The 18,163-nt window shown below is 38.7% G+C and overlaps 1 protein-coding gene across 1 annotated transcript; it reads right to left on the bottom strand.

Moving 5' to 3' along the window:
* Positions 1-95: 95 nt before the first annotated feature.
* Positions 96-17,731, bottom strand: pfkmb (phosphofructokinase, muscle b). Its single transcript, XM_065272632.2, has 22 exons — positions 17,519-17,731; positions 11,706-11,779; positions 11,293-11,370; positions 10,450-10,639; positions 10,051-10,216; positions 9,822-9,866; positions 9,500-9,608; positions 9,184-9,279; positions 8,991-9,083; positions 8,147-8,272; positions 7,877-7,941; positions 7,727-7,790; positions 6,237-6,383; positions 6,057-6,127; positions 5,718-5,805; positions 5,477-5,629; positions 3,644-3,808; positions 3,473-3,534; positions 3,216-3,327; positions 3,010-3,109; positions 2,755-2,860; positions 96-458 (listed from the first exon to the last, which is right to left on the bottom strand). The coding sequence occupies exons 1-22, from the start codon at positions 17,601-17,603 to the stop codon at positions 323-325; spliced, it is 2,331 nt and encodes a 776-aa protein (XP_065128704.1). The 5' UTR covers positions 17,604-17,731; the 3' UTR covers positions 96-322.
* Positions 17,732-18,163: the final 432 nt, after the last annotated feature.

Here is an 18,163-nt window from a genome sequence, read left to right as displayed (position 1 = left end):
CAGAGGCAATCCAGTCATTTCCTATTTCCATTTCCAGCCACACATTTTCTTCAGAATGTATTTAAAGCTTTTAGAATTAAAGATACAGATTCTGCTTAGTCTGGTAATTTTATTTATTAAGATTCAATCAGTAGTACAACTTAAACCAGACGTGATCGAAAAACTGAGAAATATGTTGGAGAATTAGTAAAAATCTTGAGAATGTAAAACGTTGTTTAACACTACTGACTGTAAGAGCTTATCAACTATATGTTTTACATTAAGATTACACAGGTCATAAATACAGAATCTCTATTCCACTGTTATATGTTGTGTGTTTCGTCTAGACTGCTCCTGTCTTCTTGATAATGTGCTCCATCGTTGCTGTCTCTGAGGTGTCCAAACTGATCTTGTATTTAGCCAGTATCTTGAGAAGGGGCCTAAGCCTCAACCACCACTGACTCTTTGGTATACGATGTCTGGAAAACAGAGATCAGAATTTCAACCCTTTCACATGAAACATAATCTTTACACTGCAAAAAATAACTTTCTTAATTAGTATTTTTGTCTTGTTTTCAGTACAAATATCTAAAAATTCTTGCATTAAGATGTATTTTCTTGATGAGCAAAAGTAACTAATAAAATAAGTCTAGTTTTTAGACAAATAAATATACAATTCAAGTCAATTTGTGCTTAGAACAAACAAAAAAATCTGCCAATGGGGTAAGAAAAATTTCCTTGTATTTTTCTTGCAATAAGAGTTCAAGATTTGTTTTCTTACCCCATTGGCAGATTTTTTTGCTAGTTTTAAGCACAAATTCGGTTCGATTTTATGTTTTTTTGTCTAAACACTAAAAGTATTTTCTTAGGTCATTTTAATCATCAAAAAATGCATCTTAATTAAAAAAAAAACTTTTTTTTCTTAACTAAATTTCTTAGATATTTGTACTGAAAGCATGACAAAAATACTACTGCTAGTAGTAACTGAACCAGAATTACCAATATTGATGTTAAAGTCCCTATAAAATCTAAACTGACCATTCTTATATTTTTTATGGGATATGGCAGTGTTCATTACAAAAAAAAATCTTTGCGCCGCCCGCGTTAACCAATCAGGAGCTTGCTCTAGTAGTGACGTGATTGCAGGAAGAGAGCGGAGTCGCAAAAGCCCCTCCCATGATGCGAATTACCGGGTGAATGTCTCGAATGACTAGAATTTCACGCACGGCTTTCACGTGCAAATGAAGCGAGTAAACTAAAAACGTTCAAGCGTCCATCTACACGTGAATAGCGCATTTTTGCTGCTTCTACCGCGTCTGGTGTGAATGCAAAGTTAGGCAGAGCATCCGTTAACCCCCGCCCCCTCCAACTGTCAGTCTGCTGCAAGGTCCATTTCTTTTATATTTAGTTTTTAAGTTGCCTTTAATTAACAGTGAGTTGAAAAGAGGACAGGAAAGTACAGGAAGGAGAGAGGCATATGGGATCGGCAAATAACCACGAGCCAGGAATCAAACTTGGGTTGCCAAATGTTGCCATTTCGAAGCGCTGCCTACTACACCATCGGCTCTGACACAAGGTCCATTTTAAACAAATGCCTAGTTCTATATCCATTCAATTCACAGTGGAATACACAAACCATGCCCACTATTATCACGACTTCCTGTTCACGGGTGAAATCAAGGCTAGCACCCTCGTATATTAAAGGTGCGCTCAACCCCTAGGACAATGAGACAAACAGACCCAGTTCCTGTTGCTGTGAAGGTCATCGCACCACTGATCTACTGGCTGTCCTTCAATGTGATGCCCAGCCGATGCGCGACCAACGACCACCGGCTGAACCAGTTTAATCCGCTTACCCGCTTCCTATCCCTACCGTGTCTATATATTATAAATATAAATATTAATTTCTCCCTAGGGTTTTTTGTCCTTTTTTTTCCCATTGGGTTTTCTCCTAGGGGGTTTTTTAGTCCAAGGGAGAGTCAGCCAACTTTGGCTTAACTTAGCACTTTACTGTATACGTTACATTATTAATACTCTCGCTTACACGGTTTATCCTTAGCCGCTATATTCTACTTCTTATACTATGTAATGATTTTCAGTGTTCTCCTCTACATCTACTCATGTAAAGCTGCTTTGCAACAATTGACATTTGTGAAAAGCACTATATAAATAAAATTGAATTGAATAATCTCATTGTGAGATTTTTATGGTCAAAGTTTGATTTCATTAAAATCACTTTAAATTCAATCTTTGACATGACCTTACTCAGTCAATATTAAAGGTGCAGTGTGTAGATTTTAGTGCCATCTAGCAGTGAGATTGTAAATTGCAACCAACAGCTCCTTCCACCGTTTACCGAAATACAGTAGTGACAAAACGCGCTCTGTTGAGCAGTTTGTGCGTTTAGGGCTACTGTACAAACATGGTGGAACAAAATGGTGACTTCTATGTAGGAGGACCCGCGGTGTATGTAGATAAAAACAGCTCATTCTAAGGTAATAAACACATAACAGTTCTTTATGTAAGGTCTTTATACACCACTGATAATATAGTTATGGATATTATATTACATTTCTGTCATTAGATCCTTCTAAAAGTTACACACTGCACCTTTAAAGATATATTGGTTATATTTCACAAAATGTCCTTTATGTAAGATGATTTTATGTATAAAACAGTAAATCACAAAAACTTGAGCTGGGTTATAAACAGACTAGGTCACAAATAAATGAATAATAACTGATGCATGACACATGATCTGAATGAATAACTTACTCAAAGTCAGTATCCGGTTTAAGTTCAGAGAGAGGCTGGAAGAGCATGGATCTCTTCTTCAGTCCCACAACACAGGCAGAGTCCGGTGTATTAGCAAAGATGCGGCCTGCTCATATGATAGTGAAGGACATTTGTGCACCGACAGAAAGATGAATAATGTTATTTGCTTACACAATTTCAGTCAGGATTATGAAGCCACATCATAGCACAGTACAGAGGAAAACTCTTCAGCTATTGAAATGAATTTTCACTCACCATGTCTGTAGCACTCCTTGAGTTTATCCGTCAACCACAACACTGATTTAGCGCCCATCTTTGTGCCAAAGTTCCTGTCAAATGGTGTTGGAGTTCCACCCTGAGAAAGCAAAGTTAGTGATTTTGCCCTGAGCAATAACTCTCTAAGTATCCTAATCTATATCACAACAAGTCTACAATGTTATAAACACTGAATAATGTCAGACCTGCTGCATGTGACCAAGCACATTTTTGCGGCAATCAAAAACCCCTTTGCCTTCTTCTGAGTACAAGTTGAAGATGAATTCTGTGGTGTAGTTTGCGTTGCATTTCTCGTTCCTGTGGGACAACAGTTTAAAATCAAATATAAAAAACAAATAACACCAAAGTCAATTGCTAAGATTACTGCAGACATTAACATAATGAGAGAGAAACTGTGATCTAGAGATCTAGAGAAATCTAAAGAATGGACAGAAAGACCAACCTGAGGATGAGGCCTCTCTTCACTGTTGTCTTCATCTTTGCCAGTAAGTGCTCCACGTTTGTCTATCTCCCAAACAGAAATTGACCAGTTATAAAAACTAATATAATCACATCTAAACATCCAAATATGCACCTATGGATTTAGACATACTGTACATTAATACTGTCTCACCTCCAGGTCATGGATGCCAAATGGATCTTCAAATATATAGGCAGCATCTGCCCCTGCAGACAGCCCTGCCATAGTTGCCAGATATCCACAATATCCCCCCATAGTTTCAATGATGAACACTCTGCGCTTTGTTCCTGCGGCTGATTGCTTTATCCTGTCACATGTCTTAAAAACACACAGAAAAGTGGGACAAACATGAGATAACAGTGGGGTAACAAAGTTTGCGATGGCAAATGACTATGTTTCAATTTCACAAAGTCCCCCTATGATGAAAATCAATTTTATTGTTGTTTACACTGTTTGTCTATGGGATGTTTTTAATATGCTTTAGGACATACCATGTCCAAATTCATCATTCAACACCATTGCTTAGTATTTTCTCTGTGAAATAGCAGTTTGAAAGCGCCTACGTCACAAACATACAACCAATCACGCCAAAACAGTTAAACGAGTGGATCATGCTGCGTTCAGACCAGCCGCGGTAGAGGCGTCAAGCGTGAATGATTTCAATGTTAAGTCAATATAATGACGCGTTGACGTGCGTCTGGAGGTCTCGCGGCGTGAATGAGGTGTTTAGCATGGAGTGGAAGACGCGATTCCGCCTCATTTGCTCGTCTAGTTCGTGCGAATGGCGTGAATTGAGCGTTGACGCAGGAAACGCGCAAGTTCAAGATTTTAACTTTGGCGTAAAAACGCACGCCGTTAACCAATCAGGAACTTGCTCTAGTAGTGATTACAGGAAGCGAGCAGAGTCGCAGAAGCCCCTTCCATGACGCGAATGTCCACGTTAATCTCTTGGTGACTAGAATTTCATGCGTGAATGAAGCGAGTAAACTCAAAATTTCAAGCGGCAAACTAGACGAGGTAGACGCGAATTTGACGCCTCATGTGGCTGGTGTGACCCACGGTTAGGCAGTTCAAGCCATAGATATATATTTTGCATAGACTTGGCACTGCAAAGATGTGCTGCTTACACGTGCAGTTTGAATCCTTTAACCTTGTTACCTTCAGCGTAGAAGAAAATACTTAACGTGCTGAAAATGTGCAACTGTGTGGAACTGCCGAAAGCAGCATATATATATATTAGGGTAGGCATCGATGCATCATGTTCCCATTGAAAAGACTTGTCTAAAAATCGCTTCTGAATCGTAAGGCTCCGATTCAGTGTTTCATGCACAGCTTGTAGGAAGTCCTTATCAATCTAAAATTACTATGAGTTTGACTCGTTTATAATGAGTATTTAAAAAAGCAACACTCGTCAAACACAATCAATCAAAATATTCTCTTTTATCATGAAAATACTTGAAACAATCTGAAGAACAGCGATATAAATATTCCTGTAGACATTCCCTGGAATAGTGTTTGTAATGATACTTCTGTGGCACAAATGGAGTTTCTGCACGAACGCGCCCCCTGGCTTTTGAATGTGGCGGCATTTCACCGTAATTTATTCAAATTCATTCATTGAGAAAACGCGCATTTGCCTGATTAATTGTCACAACCCTAATATATATATATTAGTCTACAGAGAGAGACTATTAATATCTATGGTCCAAGATGGGGTGATTAAGTAGAATTGGGGACTAATTCGCACATTAATAGATCTGTGTATACTAAATGAGTCAAGTGTGTAAAGTTAAATTCAAGCTATTTTAAGTCATGAAGAAATTATTATTACAGGAAACAATTGCAAGATCATTAAAAAAATTATCAACAACAGGGGGACTTTAAGTATTTAGATGCAAATTGAGTATTTGATATGAAAATTCACAAGTTGTCAATTATTATTTACAATAATGCTTGTCTGTGAGTGGTTCAGGTGCAGTTTCTTACTGATGTGATAGTATTAAGGGCAGTATCAGCTCCAATACTAAAGTCTGATCCGGGGACATTATTAGACACAGTAGCTGGAATAACAACCAGAGGAATGCACAACTCCTCATACTTTTCTCTGCCAGCCACTATTTCTAAACCTCCAACAAAGGCCTAAGCAAGAGAGAAAGGTTTCAGGTTAGCAAATGAATTAATTGTAATGTTCATTTGCTATTGCCTTCTGTATCTTTAAGTTCCTCACCTCGAACCCTCCTATGATCACCAAGGCATGAATGTTAAACTTGGCTATGTTCTGACTGATCTCTTCGATCATAGTATTTGGCAATGTCCTTTAATTTCAATGAGATAGAAAAAGAAAACGGGTGAGATACATCACTGAGATAAATGCAAGTAGCAGCAGCAGCACAGGATTTGGAAAAAATATTTTTAGATATTTTTTTAATTGTATATTCAAAATAAAAACATATTAATATGAAGATTAATAGAAAAGTGATGACTAATAACTAAAACTTTTAAAGCATTATTAATGAATTATTTAGTTATATAGTCTTATATATGAATTAAATCAGCTCTGTGTTACCTCTTGGTTCCTAAATTAGAACCACCTTTGCCTGTCCATCCTCCCACATAGGACCATCCCATTGGTTCAACCTGGCAAGGGTGGGAAAACAGAGAGAAAAAGCACTCTCTTCAAACTTTCAGTGTTTCCTTATGTGGACTCATGGTTTGCTCATGTATAGTACAATGTGAAATACGTTACATTCCCTTGCGCAAGACCCTCGAATCCGTCATGTACGGCCAGCATGTTATGTCCTTGGAGGATTCCGATTCTGGCAGCCGAACGAACGGCGGCATTCATTCCTGCACACGGTGCTCCAACATTCATTATAGCTATGTTTATATTACTCTAAAGGAAGAGAGGAAAGAAATCACATGATGATCATTTTTTAAAACAGTATGACTGTTACTGTTGCTTTGGTTTTTAATCTAAAAATACAATCTACACTCACCTAAAGGATTATTAGGAACACCTGTTCAATTTCTCATTAATGCAATTATCTAATCAACCAATCAAATGGCAGTTGCTTTAATGCATTTAGGGGTGTGGTCCTGGTCAAGACAATCTCCTGAACTCCAAAACTGAGTGTCAGAATGGGAAAGAAAGGTTATTTAAGCAATTTTGAGCGGGGCATGGTTGTTGGGTCCAGACAGGCCGGTCTGAGTATTTCACAATCTGCTCAGTTACTGGGATTTTCACGCACAACCATTTCTAGGGTTTACAAAGAATGGTGTGAAAAGATAAAAACATCCAGTATGTGGCAGTCCTTTGGGCGAAAATGCCTTGTTGATGCTAGAGGTCAGAGGAGAATGGGCCGACTGATTTAAGCTGATAGAAGAGCAACTTTGACTGAAATAACCACTCGTTACAACCAAGGTATGCAGCAAAGCATTTGTGAAGCCACAACACGCTACAACCTTGAGGCGAATGGGCTACAACAGCAGAAGACCCCACCGGGTACCACTCATCTCCACTACAAATAGGAAAAGATGCTACAATTTGCACGAGCTCACCAAAATTGGACAGACTGGAAAAATGTTGCCCGGTCTGATGAGTCTCGATTTCTGTTGAGACATTTCGAATGGTAGAGTCAGAATTTGGCTTAAACAGAATGAGAACATGGATCCATCATGCCTTGTTACCACTGTGCCTGCTGGTGGTGGTGTAATGGTGTGGGGGATGTTTTCTTGGCACACTTTAGGCCCCTTAGTCCCAATTGGGCATCGTTTAAATGCCACGGCCTACCTGAGCATCGTTTCTGACCATGTCCATCCTCTGATGGCTACTTCCAACAAGATAATGCACCATGTCACAAAGCTCAAATCATTTCAAATTGGTTTCTTGAACATGACAATGAGTTCCCTGTACTAAAATGGCCCCCACAGTTACCAGATCTCAGCCAAATAGAGCATCTTTGGGATGTGGTGAAACAGGAGCTTCGTGCCCTGGATGTGCATCCCACAAATCTCCATCAACTGCAAGATGCTATCGTATCAATACGGGCCAACATTTCTAAAGAATGCTTTCAGCACCTTGTTGAATCAATGGCACCTAGAATTAAGGCAGTTCTGAAGGCGAAAGGGGGTCAAACACAGTATTAGTATGGTGTTCCTAATAATCCTTTAGGTGAATGTATAACAACTTCATCCATGCTAAGGACTTAGTTGATTTAAAGTGAAGATGTTACACACCTTTATGTCTGGGGCGGTCACATGGGCCAGGAGTTTATATGTGTTCCAGTTGTTCTCGAAACTCCTGCAATAAAGCGACAGCAAATCAATCCCAGACTTACTTTGCTTGACCTGTACTGAAAGCAAGAAGGAGACGGATAAACAACTCACTTTCCCCTGAGCTTAATGGCATCCTCATACCTGCCTTCTGCCATAGCTACGGTCACATCTTTAGTCTAAAAACCAAGAAAGGTTATATAATGCAGTTTTGCTTCGGACACATAATAAAAAAATATACACTTACCTTATATACATACATTTAATTACAAACAAACACATTTGCGTTGACAAAAAGCAACAAATACATTAAAAGAAAACCATAACACAACCCTACAGAGTTCAGAAATATTGGCAAGAAAGATACTAAGGTTGCCACCTCACCACTTGCACACACTCCATGAGGGGCAGTCGGACAGCGTGGTTTCCAGACAGACTGACAACACAAGCAGGAGTGTCAGGTGTTGCCTCTAACAATGCCATCACAGCCTCGACTCCCATCCTACTCCCCTGAGAACCAGAAACAACTTATTTTAGTCCACTACCAGAGCAAATCATTTTTGACAACATAAAAACAGCTTTAACTTTTCACAGACGATTCAAATTATGAAATACAGTACAAAGAGCTATGGTGGTCAGTGGTCTCCCCCTTTATGTTAGCCAACATCTATCATCTCAAAAAAATCACTAAGATGATACCCTTTAAAAAGTTCCTTCTGTATATGTATCACCTGGGAGGTACTAGTATGTGTCTGTGAGTTACTTATATGCACTCAATAGGTACAAAAGTGTAATTTTTGAAAGTGTACTGCCCCAGTGACAGCTTTTATTCATATAATATGATATCACATGACCTGCTGAATATTAGCTGACTTTATGCTTTATCTTTACCAAGATTAGTGCTAACAAACACATTTCAAAAAGCTTTTAGGTAAAATTAACCAGTCAGTCAATGGCCGTAGGTGGGGCTTTATCAGTGTGACATCACATTAACAAGAGAATCAAAACAGTATGTCTATTGAGACTGCTTGGGTTTAATGGGGATTAAAAATGAAAAAGAGGGTTGATTTTTTTTATTGTAAGGTTGTCGTGTTCACACACTGCCAACACTATGTGCAAGCAGCTTGTAAAAGTGCATATATATGTTTGCATAATATGTGTCTTTTAACATTAACAAATACAACTGTAAAGTGTTATTTGAAATGCATAACATAAACTAAGACTTTACCAGGATTCTGTCGAAGGCTGAAGGTGTTCCTCCTCTTTGCACATGCCCCAAAACAGTCGCCCGTGTGTCAAAGCCAAGCTTCTTAGTGACCATCTAAAAATACACACAGACACACAAACATGGGCCATGTCAAGAACCAGATAAAAATCTTTAACCACATTTATGTTTTCACATGCTGCCTTGTCGCTCTTACGTTCTTGATCAAATCGCAGGTGATGGGTTTGCCGTGACGATCTAAAGCTCCTTCTGCCACAATGATGACGTTCAAACGATTGCCAATGCTTCTTTGCTGGACAATAAATAGTAAATTCACAAATGCAAAGATACAGTGTGATGTTAGCCAGATTATAATAGTGATGATAACTTTAATGATGAGCAAACTTGAAATAGATCTGTTCAGTTATGACGTCAATTTGTAAGCCGAACCAAAAGGTTTTTTGCCAGGGGGTTTTAGCAGTGCATACTGAACAGAGCTTTATAAAGTTAAATCAAATGTGTATAGGTCATACATATGTAAGTCTCCTGCAAAGATGGTCTTCCCAGCCTTCATCTGGAGGCATCTCAGGAATAAAAACCCAGTCGGCACCACTTGCCAGAGCAGTAACTAAAGCCAAGTACCTACATATTGAAACCAAAACATACACACACTCTTGGTTAGTGTCAGCATTTGCATTGTGAATAATAACCATAACAGAAAGCATTGTTGTGTTTGTATAATAATCTGTAATCTAAATAAATAACTTAATTACATATTATGTATGTGGAACAGACGTGATATATCTATGCATACTTCCTGTACATCAGTTGGCAAAACACTACACTGCAACATACCCACAATGCCTCCCCATCACTTCCAGAATAAATGCTCTTTGATGACTGCAGAGATGGGAAAAGAATGACAAAATTGAGTCAATGTGTTATCAGATTGGTAACAGACCTGTACACATTCAATAAATTATGAATTAAAAGACAAACATTGTTCATATTTGACCCAGTTTGTGAAAACTGACTGAAATCAAACTTAAGCCTGGATTTCATAGACGAGGTCACATGTGTGTACCTCTGAGCTGTTGTTGTGATAGCATCAACAACTTCCATGATCCTGTGGAGGGCGGAATCTGTGCCGATGGTCATGTCTGTGCCGCAGAAATCATTGTCTATGGACCCAACCATCCCAACAATGTTCAAATGAGCTGAACGCCTGGCCTCCTCTGCTGTTATTTTACCTACGAACATTTGCAGACATTTGCACTGATCATGTACTGTGATATCATTCCAGGTATCTTATTTCAGTATCATGGTATACAGTATAATAAAACACCATGGTGGCAATGTAGTTCCTGTAAGGAAATAGTGCCAGAGCAAATAAACCTGATCTGATGTCGATCATTTAATATAAAAAGCTAAGCTATGTGATTCTCGGAAATGTGGTTTTGTATGTTGGGTGGTGTCGTCCTACCTCCTTTTAGCAGGATTTGGAGTTGTTCACTCCACTCATTGCGAAAGGCATTGGCACCTGTCAGGCTGCCGTCTCCACCAATTACACACAGATTAGTGATGCCCAGCTTTACAAGGTTGCACACTGCTTTAGCTCTGCCCTCCTTGGTGCGAAAGTCCTGACAGCGGGCACTGCCAATCACTGTGCCACCCTGCCCATATAAAGAGAAAGCATTTGGCAGATCCTTGTATCCATTGCAACAAAACAATACATTTTTATCAATATATAGAACAGTTGACATTATGCTCTACCAAATGAGCTACGGGCACACTTACTTACCCAACAGTGTGGTTGACATTAGCGTGGTATTTCAGTAAGATTACATAATGTGCAATGGCGCAAAAAAGCCCACATATTACATTTTGTAGTACACTAGTGTCACTTATATTCCAGTTAAAATAACACTTTAGCCCTATCATCAGGATTCCTGCCAATTTCCCATAAAAAAATGTAAATTAAAACACTGTACAGTATTGCACTTGCAACGCGTTTATAGTGAAGCACTGGAAAGTTTGCAAGCAGAAGTTACTTGTGCATGAGTGTGTTTAAAAGTGTAAGTGAGCATGTAAATGATATTACCTTATGTCTTAAAAGCAGAGGTCTTTGAACTCTGGCATTTTGGGCGACATCACCATGCAACATGAACGGTAACAGCCGTACAGTACACAATATGCTTGCTGCAGTGCAGACACCACTTTAGCCACAGTATTGCTGTTATGTGTGTGCAAAGTTGTACAAAAGTCAATGTATGTTGAAAGTGAGGTGTGATGGTGTGTATGAATTTTTTGTTAATATGTTCATTACCAGCTGTAACATCATGGACACGCTCTCCCAGGTTGCTAGTCGAATGTTATCTCCTCCATCAACCAGACCCTGATAACCCTAGACACACATGGATGTTACAAAAATGGATTAAACTTCTTTAAAATACGAAATTAATTCATAATTGAGTAAGACACGAATGATCAAGTGGTTTTTCGAGTGTAAAGCACAAACAAATTCGATTTTTTACATTTGATTAAATACACTTTTATCTAAGGCAACTTACAGTACATTCATATTATCACTATGTGTGGTACCTGGGCATCGAAGCCTTAACATTCCCACGGCTAACACAAAGCTTTATGAATTGAGCTACAGGAACATTTTACGCATCCATTGAGTATCCATATATAAGTTAAATATTTTATTTGTGTGTATTTGGAAAATGTACAAACCTCATGTACGAAATAGACTTTAGCACCGGTATACATTCCAACTCTGACTGTGGCTCGGACAGCAGCATTCATACCTGACACATAAAAAATCTATCGTAATTATTAAAGTTGATCAATAGTGTTAATAAGTGTTATTTTATTTCAAAATCATACTGTAGTTTCAACACAGTCCCATTTGCAATTTGTACATATTTTACGAGATGGCTAATTCGTGCGATTGGTATGTTTGTGTACAATCTCATTTTGTCCCAGTGACGTGGCCTTTAGGGCCGGGGATCAGGGGTGGGGTATCATTAATGTTTTTTTATCAATCATTTCTAATGAATTAATATAAATTAGTCACCTTGTAAAATACATACGAATTTAATTTCATGTTAAATTTCATTTATGTATCAGTATTGGGGAAAGTTACTTTTAAAAGTAGTTCATTACAATATTAAGTTACTTCCCAAAAACGTAACTAATTGTGTAACTTAGTTACTTTTCATGAAAAGTAATACTTGCATTACTTTTAAGTTACTTTTGCGTTACTTTTTTTACTTGGCTAAAGCTTGATCTCTTTCAGGCCTTGCGGGTTTTTTATGACTAAGAATTTCTGCATTCCGAAATTGCATATTTCCATCGCAAAAAAGTCGAGCTCTTGCCTGCCATCTCTCCATTTCTGAGACAAACTGTTCCCGCACAGGTGCGCACGCATAGAGTTTGCGTAATTATACGTGCCGTTTTGAACGACTATTATGTACTATAGGTGGTGACATCACTGCCTGCGAGAAAACTGATAATTATTCAAGTCCCATGTAAACGTTGTCTGCATAGCCAGGTTATTGATTTGCATGTAAACGCATGAAAACAGTTTTCTGTTATAAGCAGATTTTTGATAGTTATCCGCTTATTCTGTGCATGTAAACGTACTCACTGATCAGTAGGAATTGCATCTTTTTTTATTTATTACAAACTGACAAACCATTTAATTAAATTTAATGACTGCTTGTGGAACATGTTCAGCTAACCCTTGTTAGCAAGAAGTGTGTGGTTATGGTCTAAATAAAAACGTGTTATCTTGTCATCCACACATACTATTGCCTATACACACACACCGTGGTTAAGTCCCACTGAAAAGGGCAATCTAACTGGCTTGAGTTTCATTTAAAATTGAACCAGAGAAGAGAACCGGCAAAGCCTCATTGCCTTGCTCTACAGAGCAGCCACATTTCCCCAAAGGTCACCAGCTAAATATAACGCTCCACAGAAAGAGAGAGCGAGTGAGAGAGGGACTGATGGTTAAGGTTTTCCTAGGACTAGTTGACATTACACAGTTATTTGACTTGTTCTCCAGTTGGTATCAGATAAGGTTAAAGGTGAGATATCTTTCCAACTGCTAAAGGTTGGCTAAAAGGTCAGCATAAAAGCTCTATGACCCTGCATGACCTCACTGATATACGACACCTTTGCCTTATTCAACATGGCCGCCAGTTGGCAAGAGTTCAATAACGTAATTAAGGATTCTAGAGCTCATCCTGCACAACCACTTAATATTATCATCTATCAGGTTGTGCCGGAATCCAGTAGCACACACATTTTACTTTATAGCTTGCATTCTAATGCTGGGGGAAAATGATGGTATGACCCAGCATCTTTTGATGGATTTGGACAGCAATTCACAAAAACAGTTAGAGAGAGAGAAAACAGCATATCTCCGTGTTTTTTGGTAGAAAAATGACCAATATTGTGATGTCTCTCACAGCACCTCAAAATACCTTTTTTTTTATTAAAACCAAAGCTGTTAACCCAAAACTAAAAAGTGGATGGTAAGGAGTGGAGGTTAAGACATAACAACTTTATTTTGTTCCTTAAATATAACGATCGTGTGACTTCAGACTTGGATTATAGCAAAGTCCCTTTAGGGAAAGTCTCCGGACTCGGAGGCCATGTCTGCAACACCTTCGGGCAGCTATTTCAGTCACACAACATCACATCTGATGAACTTGAATGTGAAAATACAGATATCTCTTAAAGGTGCATTGTGTATCGTTTAGAAGGGTATTTTGAAAGAAATTCAATATAATACATAATATATTACATAATATATACTATATTATCAGTGGTGTATAAAGACCTTAAATATGGCGCTTTTCCATTGAATAATTCCCCACTTTTTAGGTCGGGTCAGCTCACCTCACTTTGGCTTGGTTAGCTTTTCCATTGAATTTAGTAACACTTCGGAGTGGGAGGGATTATAGGCGTGTCGTTATATTTGTGCTGCCTACTGTTGGGACATCATACAAGTTAGAGCGTTGTTGGAATGCTATACATCCCCATACATTTATTTATTTATTTGTCCGCCACAAAATTAAAATTGACCATCACAAATAGATATTTGCACATCACCTTTATCACTTCCTCTGTCTCACGTGAAAGTTTCTGTACAAACACCCGTGGCGTCATTCGACGCGCTCCGCTGAGCCTCATTTAAGTTGCGTTTAAGCATATGCGGAATTTCGCGTTTCAAATAAAAAAACTGGTATGGTGTTCCTGATTGTCAACCTGTGAATGTTTTCATCGCTAAAAAGGGAGATTGAGAACTTCAACTTATAGCAGAGAACAGATGACAACAGGTTTACTTGAGACGCGCAAGCTAGCATGAAGGTAAAGCTAATCTTTTACATTATAGCGATGACGCTGGTAGTGACGATTCTCTCAGACCAATCAGTGAACCACAATGTTTTTACGTCACGTTTTGGTATCAGCTCGGGTCGCTTGAAACCCCAACCGAGGTTGTACAAAAAATGTATCGGGTACTACTGTACGTACTGCATCCAGTGGAAAAGCCCCCAAAGGTAAGGTAAGCTGACCCCACCCCAACCATAGGGTACAATGCAATGGAAAAGATTTAATAATGAAAGGTATTGTTTTTATTACATTAGAATGAGCCGTTTTTATCTACATACACCGCGGGTACCATTAAGTCATCGCCATTTTTCTACAGTAACCCTACACCAAATTGTTCTATAGAGATTGTATTGTTTATCTATACTCACTTTTAAGTTGTTCCAAACCTGTATAAATTTCTTTTTCTGCTGAATACAAAGGAGGTTTTAGAGCACCATTGACTTCAATAAGAAGAAAAAATACAATTCAAGTCAATGGTGCTCCAAAACTGTTTGGTTGGTAATTGATGACGGAATTAAAATTTTTAGGTGAATTATCCCTTTAATATATTTAAAATGCAGGTGTATGGAGGACTTTGTCTGCAAAAAAAAAAAAACATCTTGGAAATTCTACCTAACATCTGCTTTGTGTTTCATAGAATAAAAACACTTATTACACGGCTCTCTGGAATGCTTGATTCTGATTGGTCAGTTGAGACTTTGCAGGTTCGTTCTTTTCAAATAATAACCGCTCCAAAGTAATAATGCATAGCCGGTACTTCTTGTACGATTAAAATCGCTCCGCGCCAATAAAGATTACCGTTTGGCGCCATCTTGAGACAAACACTGGACAACCACAATTAAGAATGGATTTGACATTAATTTTAACATGTACGGAAAAAACAAAACATTTAAACAGTGGATAGAAGAACAAACAACGACAAGACACAGAGAGCTTACTGAGACTGAACTTGACAAAATAGAGCATGACAGCTAAGAAGCCAACACACAAAAAAATACAGAATGGGCATTAAAACTTCTCAAAGACTGGCTAAAAGAGAAAAAAATGGAGACAGACAAGTATGAAGCAGAGGATCTTAATAAGGTATTACGATCATTTTATGCATCTGTGCAAAGTTTCGCGGAAGGATAAAAATGTTAATTTAAAACAAATATGCCAATAAAATGTTTCAAATTCATATTCATGTCCAGTTTTTTTCTTATGTGGCAAGTAGGCGTGTAATAAGCGGGATAATGTAGAGGCAGCCGGTAGTTTTCGGGAAATAAGCCCCTTCAGTGTGATACAAGACCCTCCGCTCCGCGTCCGGTCCTGATCACACTGTCTGGGCTTATTTCCCGATAACTACCGGCTGCCTCTACATTATCCCTTACATACTGTACGTTCACACCGCCGCTGGCGAGAGCATCAAAGTGGCCGGATATCATTCATTTTCAATGAGAGACAGCGGCATCGGCACGGCGCATCTTGCCGGTGTGAATGTCGAGAAAAGTGGATTGCACGTCAACTTTATGGTAATGAGCTATGACCTGGTTCGGCAGCAACCAATTGGAAGGTGGAAACTAATAAAAGTCCTCAGCTTGAGAGGATTCCAGAAAATGCATTCAATGGTCTTTTTCTATAGCATCGTTAGCAGGGCAACTAGAGCATTTTTTGATGCTCTCGACGGTGGCGGTGTGAACCAAGCGTGCGGCACAAGCCCTAAAAAGTGAAGCCAAAACGTCTCGATTGCCCCCCAGTGACTGGTCCCAGTATAGGTCATAAACCCCGCCTCCATAATGTTATTCAATGGAACTTGAGACCAACTAAACAATTTAATTACACTTCAATTATCTTTTTTCCGAAGCTGGTTTCTGTCATTTACTGTAGTTTTTATCACGCTGATGTAAATTCAAGTGTTTGTTTTTAAAATAAGTTTGGTTTTAGTTATGGATGCACCAATAGGATTTTTTGGGCCGATACCGATTTAAACAGACAACTTCTGCCCGATACCGATATTAAACACTTGTATACAATACTATACAGTTGGTCTATTAGCTAGTTTATTTCTGCATCAAATTATTTTTACTGAATTAATTAACATTCAACTGACCAACATAATAAGAGAGACACAAAATAAGCTAAAACAAATATAATAAGACAACATGACAACGTTCAAAGGTGGTTTTTGCTATTCAGCATTTCTTTTATTAACAACATTTATTAATTTTTTTACATATAATGGAATATAAACATTAAATTATTTTAATTGAACAACAGACATTCAATTCATTGCCTTTATGTGGTTAATTAATAAACAATCGGTATCGGCCTTTTTTTGTGCTATTGCCGATTTGCAGATGGTTTCAAAATCATCAAAAATCGGCCAATAAATATCGGCGGCCGATACATCGGTGCATCACTAGTTTTAGTTAGTTATTTAATGCCATAAAAACGGTGGTGTCACGTCATGATTGACAGCTGTGATATGCGCATTCTGCGAGAGCGAGGGTGGGGCCTTGATTTCGCGGCTTTACTTCCTGCTACTACTGAAATCGCTACTGTGCAGACTCAAGACCCAAGATGTCAGCGCCGTATCGGGACACTGGCAGCTTCACTTTTCAACAATGGAAAAGAGCGAAATGGCGTCGCCCATCGTTTTTTACAGTCTATGGTGTCAAAGGGCCGATACAGGTTTGAACATAAGGGGGAGTGAACTGATAACTGTAATGATGCCTAAACACTGTGTACAGAAACATATAAGAGCAGTGAGGTCTTAGGTAGTTATTAAACATAAGTTCGGGAGGAGTACACACAATCTTCTATTTATTACCAGGTTATAAAAGATGGTGATGTAGGAATAAGGCAAATCACAGCAAAAGTCTCTTCCCTTCTATAGTGGACAGCAATCGCAAACTGTTTACTATGCACACTAAAGACTATATTGGCACACAAACTTGTAAAAAATAGTTAAACGTATTGTTAGATATAGTGTAGTTACTTTAAACATTCAACCGACTTTAGAGTATTTTAAGTTTCTCTCAATAAAGAACCATGAACAGTGACTAATATACACTACAATGTGTACTGCACATACAATATAAACAATAGTGTACACCGTGACATAAAAATGGTCACAGCTACAGTAAAAATACAGACTTCCTCACCCTGTGCATCTCCTCCAGAGGTAAGTACAGCGATGGCCTTTCCGACCCCCATTTTTGTGGGGTCCACAGAAGTTGGCTGCTGCATACTGTCGAGATGGCCTGTGGACGACGAGACAATTAAAAGTAAACTACTGTTCTGTCTCTGTAGCTCTCTATCAGACCACTCTATACCAGACTGATTGGGAAAGGCAGAGGTCTGTGAGTGGTAGGCGTATAAACATCCCTCACCCTGCTATACGGTGTCATACACACCCCCACATAGCGTGTGCACCCCCTTGATAACTAAATATAAATCAAACTTATGATTACAACACACATACGCATGTTGTGCCCATAGTGATCCCTGTGCTTAAACAACAAAGGGATGGAAGAACACAAAACGCATACACAGACATATAAACCCCACACACGGGTGAATACATGCATCAATAGCATACTTGACCTTTATGCTATCTTTTCCCATAGGACATACTTTTGTAGATGGGTGGCAAAAATAGCCACACAAACACGCACACACACACAAGCACACACACACAAACACAAACTTACAGTCGCTGCGTATGCTGAAAGAGCTGCAGATGTCACTGAAGGCTCCATCAAAATACTTTTTGGACGTACACTTTTCGCCTATAACACAAGCACAAA

This window comes from Paramisgurnus dabryanus, chromosome 7 (assembly GCF_030506205.2).
Source record: "Paramisgurnus dabryanus chromosome 7, PD_genome_1.1, whole genome shotgun sequence".
In the NCBI taxonomy this organism is placed as follows: domain Eukaryota; kingdom Metazoa; phylum Chordata; class Actinopteri; order Cypriniformes; family Cobitidae; genus Paramisgurnus; species Paramisgurnus dabryanus.
Note: the sequence above shows the minus strand (reverse complement) of the source record. Positions and strands in the feature narration are given on the sequence as shown.

Coding starts and splice junctions, on each gene's coding strand:
- pfkmb (XM_065272632.2), bottom strand. CDS start 17,603: ATGCAGCAGCCAACTTCTGTGGACCCCACAAAAATGGGGGTCGGAAAG. Junction 11,780..17,518: donor CTCTGGAGGAGATGCACAGG/GTGAGGAAGTCT, acceptor TTTATGTGTCAG/GTATGAATGCTGCTGTCCGA. Junction 3,809..5,476: donor CCCTTAATACTATCACATCA/GTAAGAAACTGC, acceptor TGTGTTTTTAAG/ACATGTGACAGGATAAAGCA.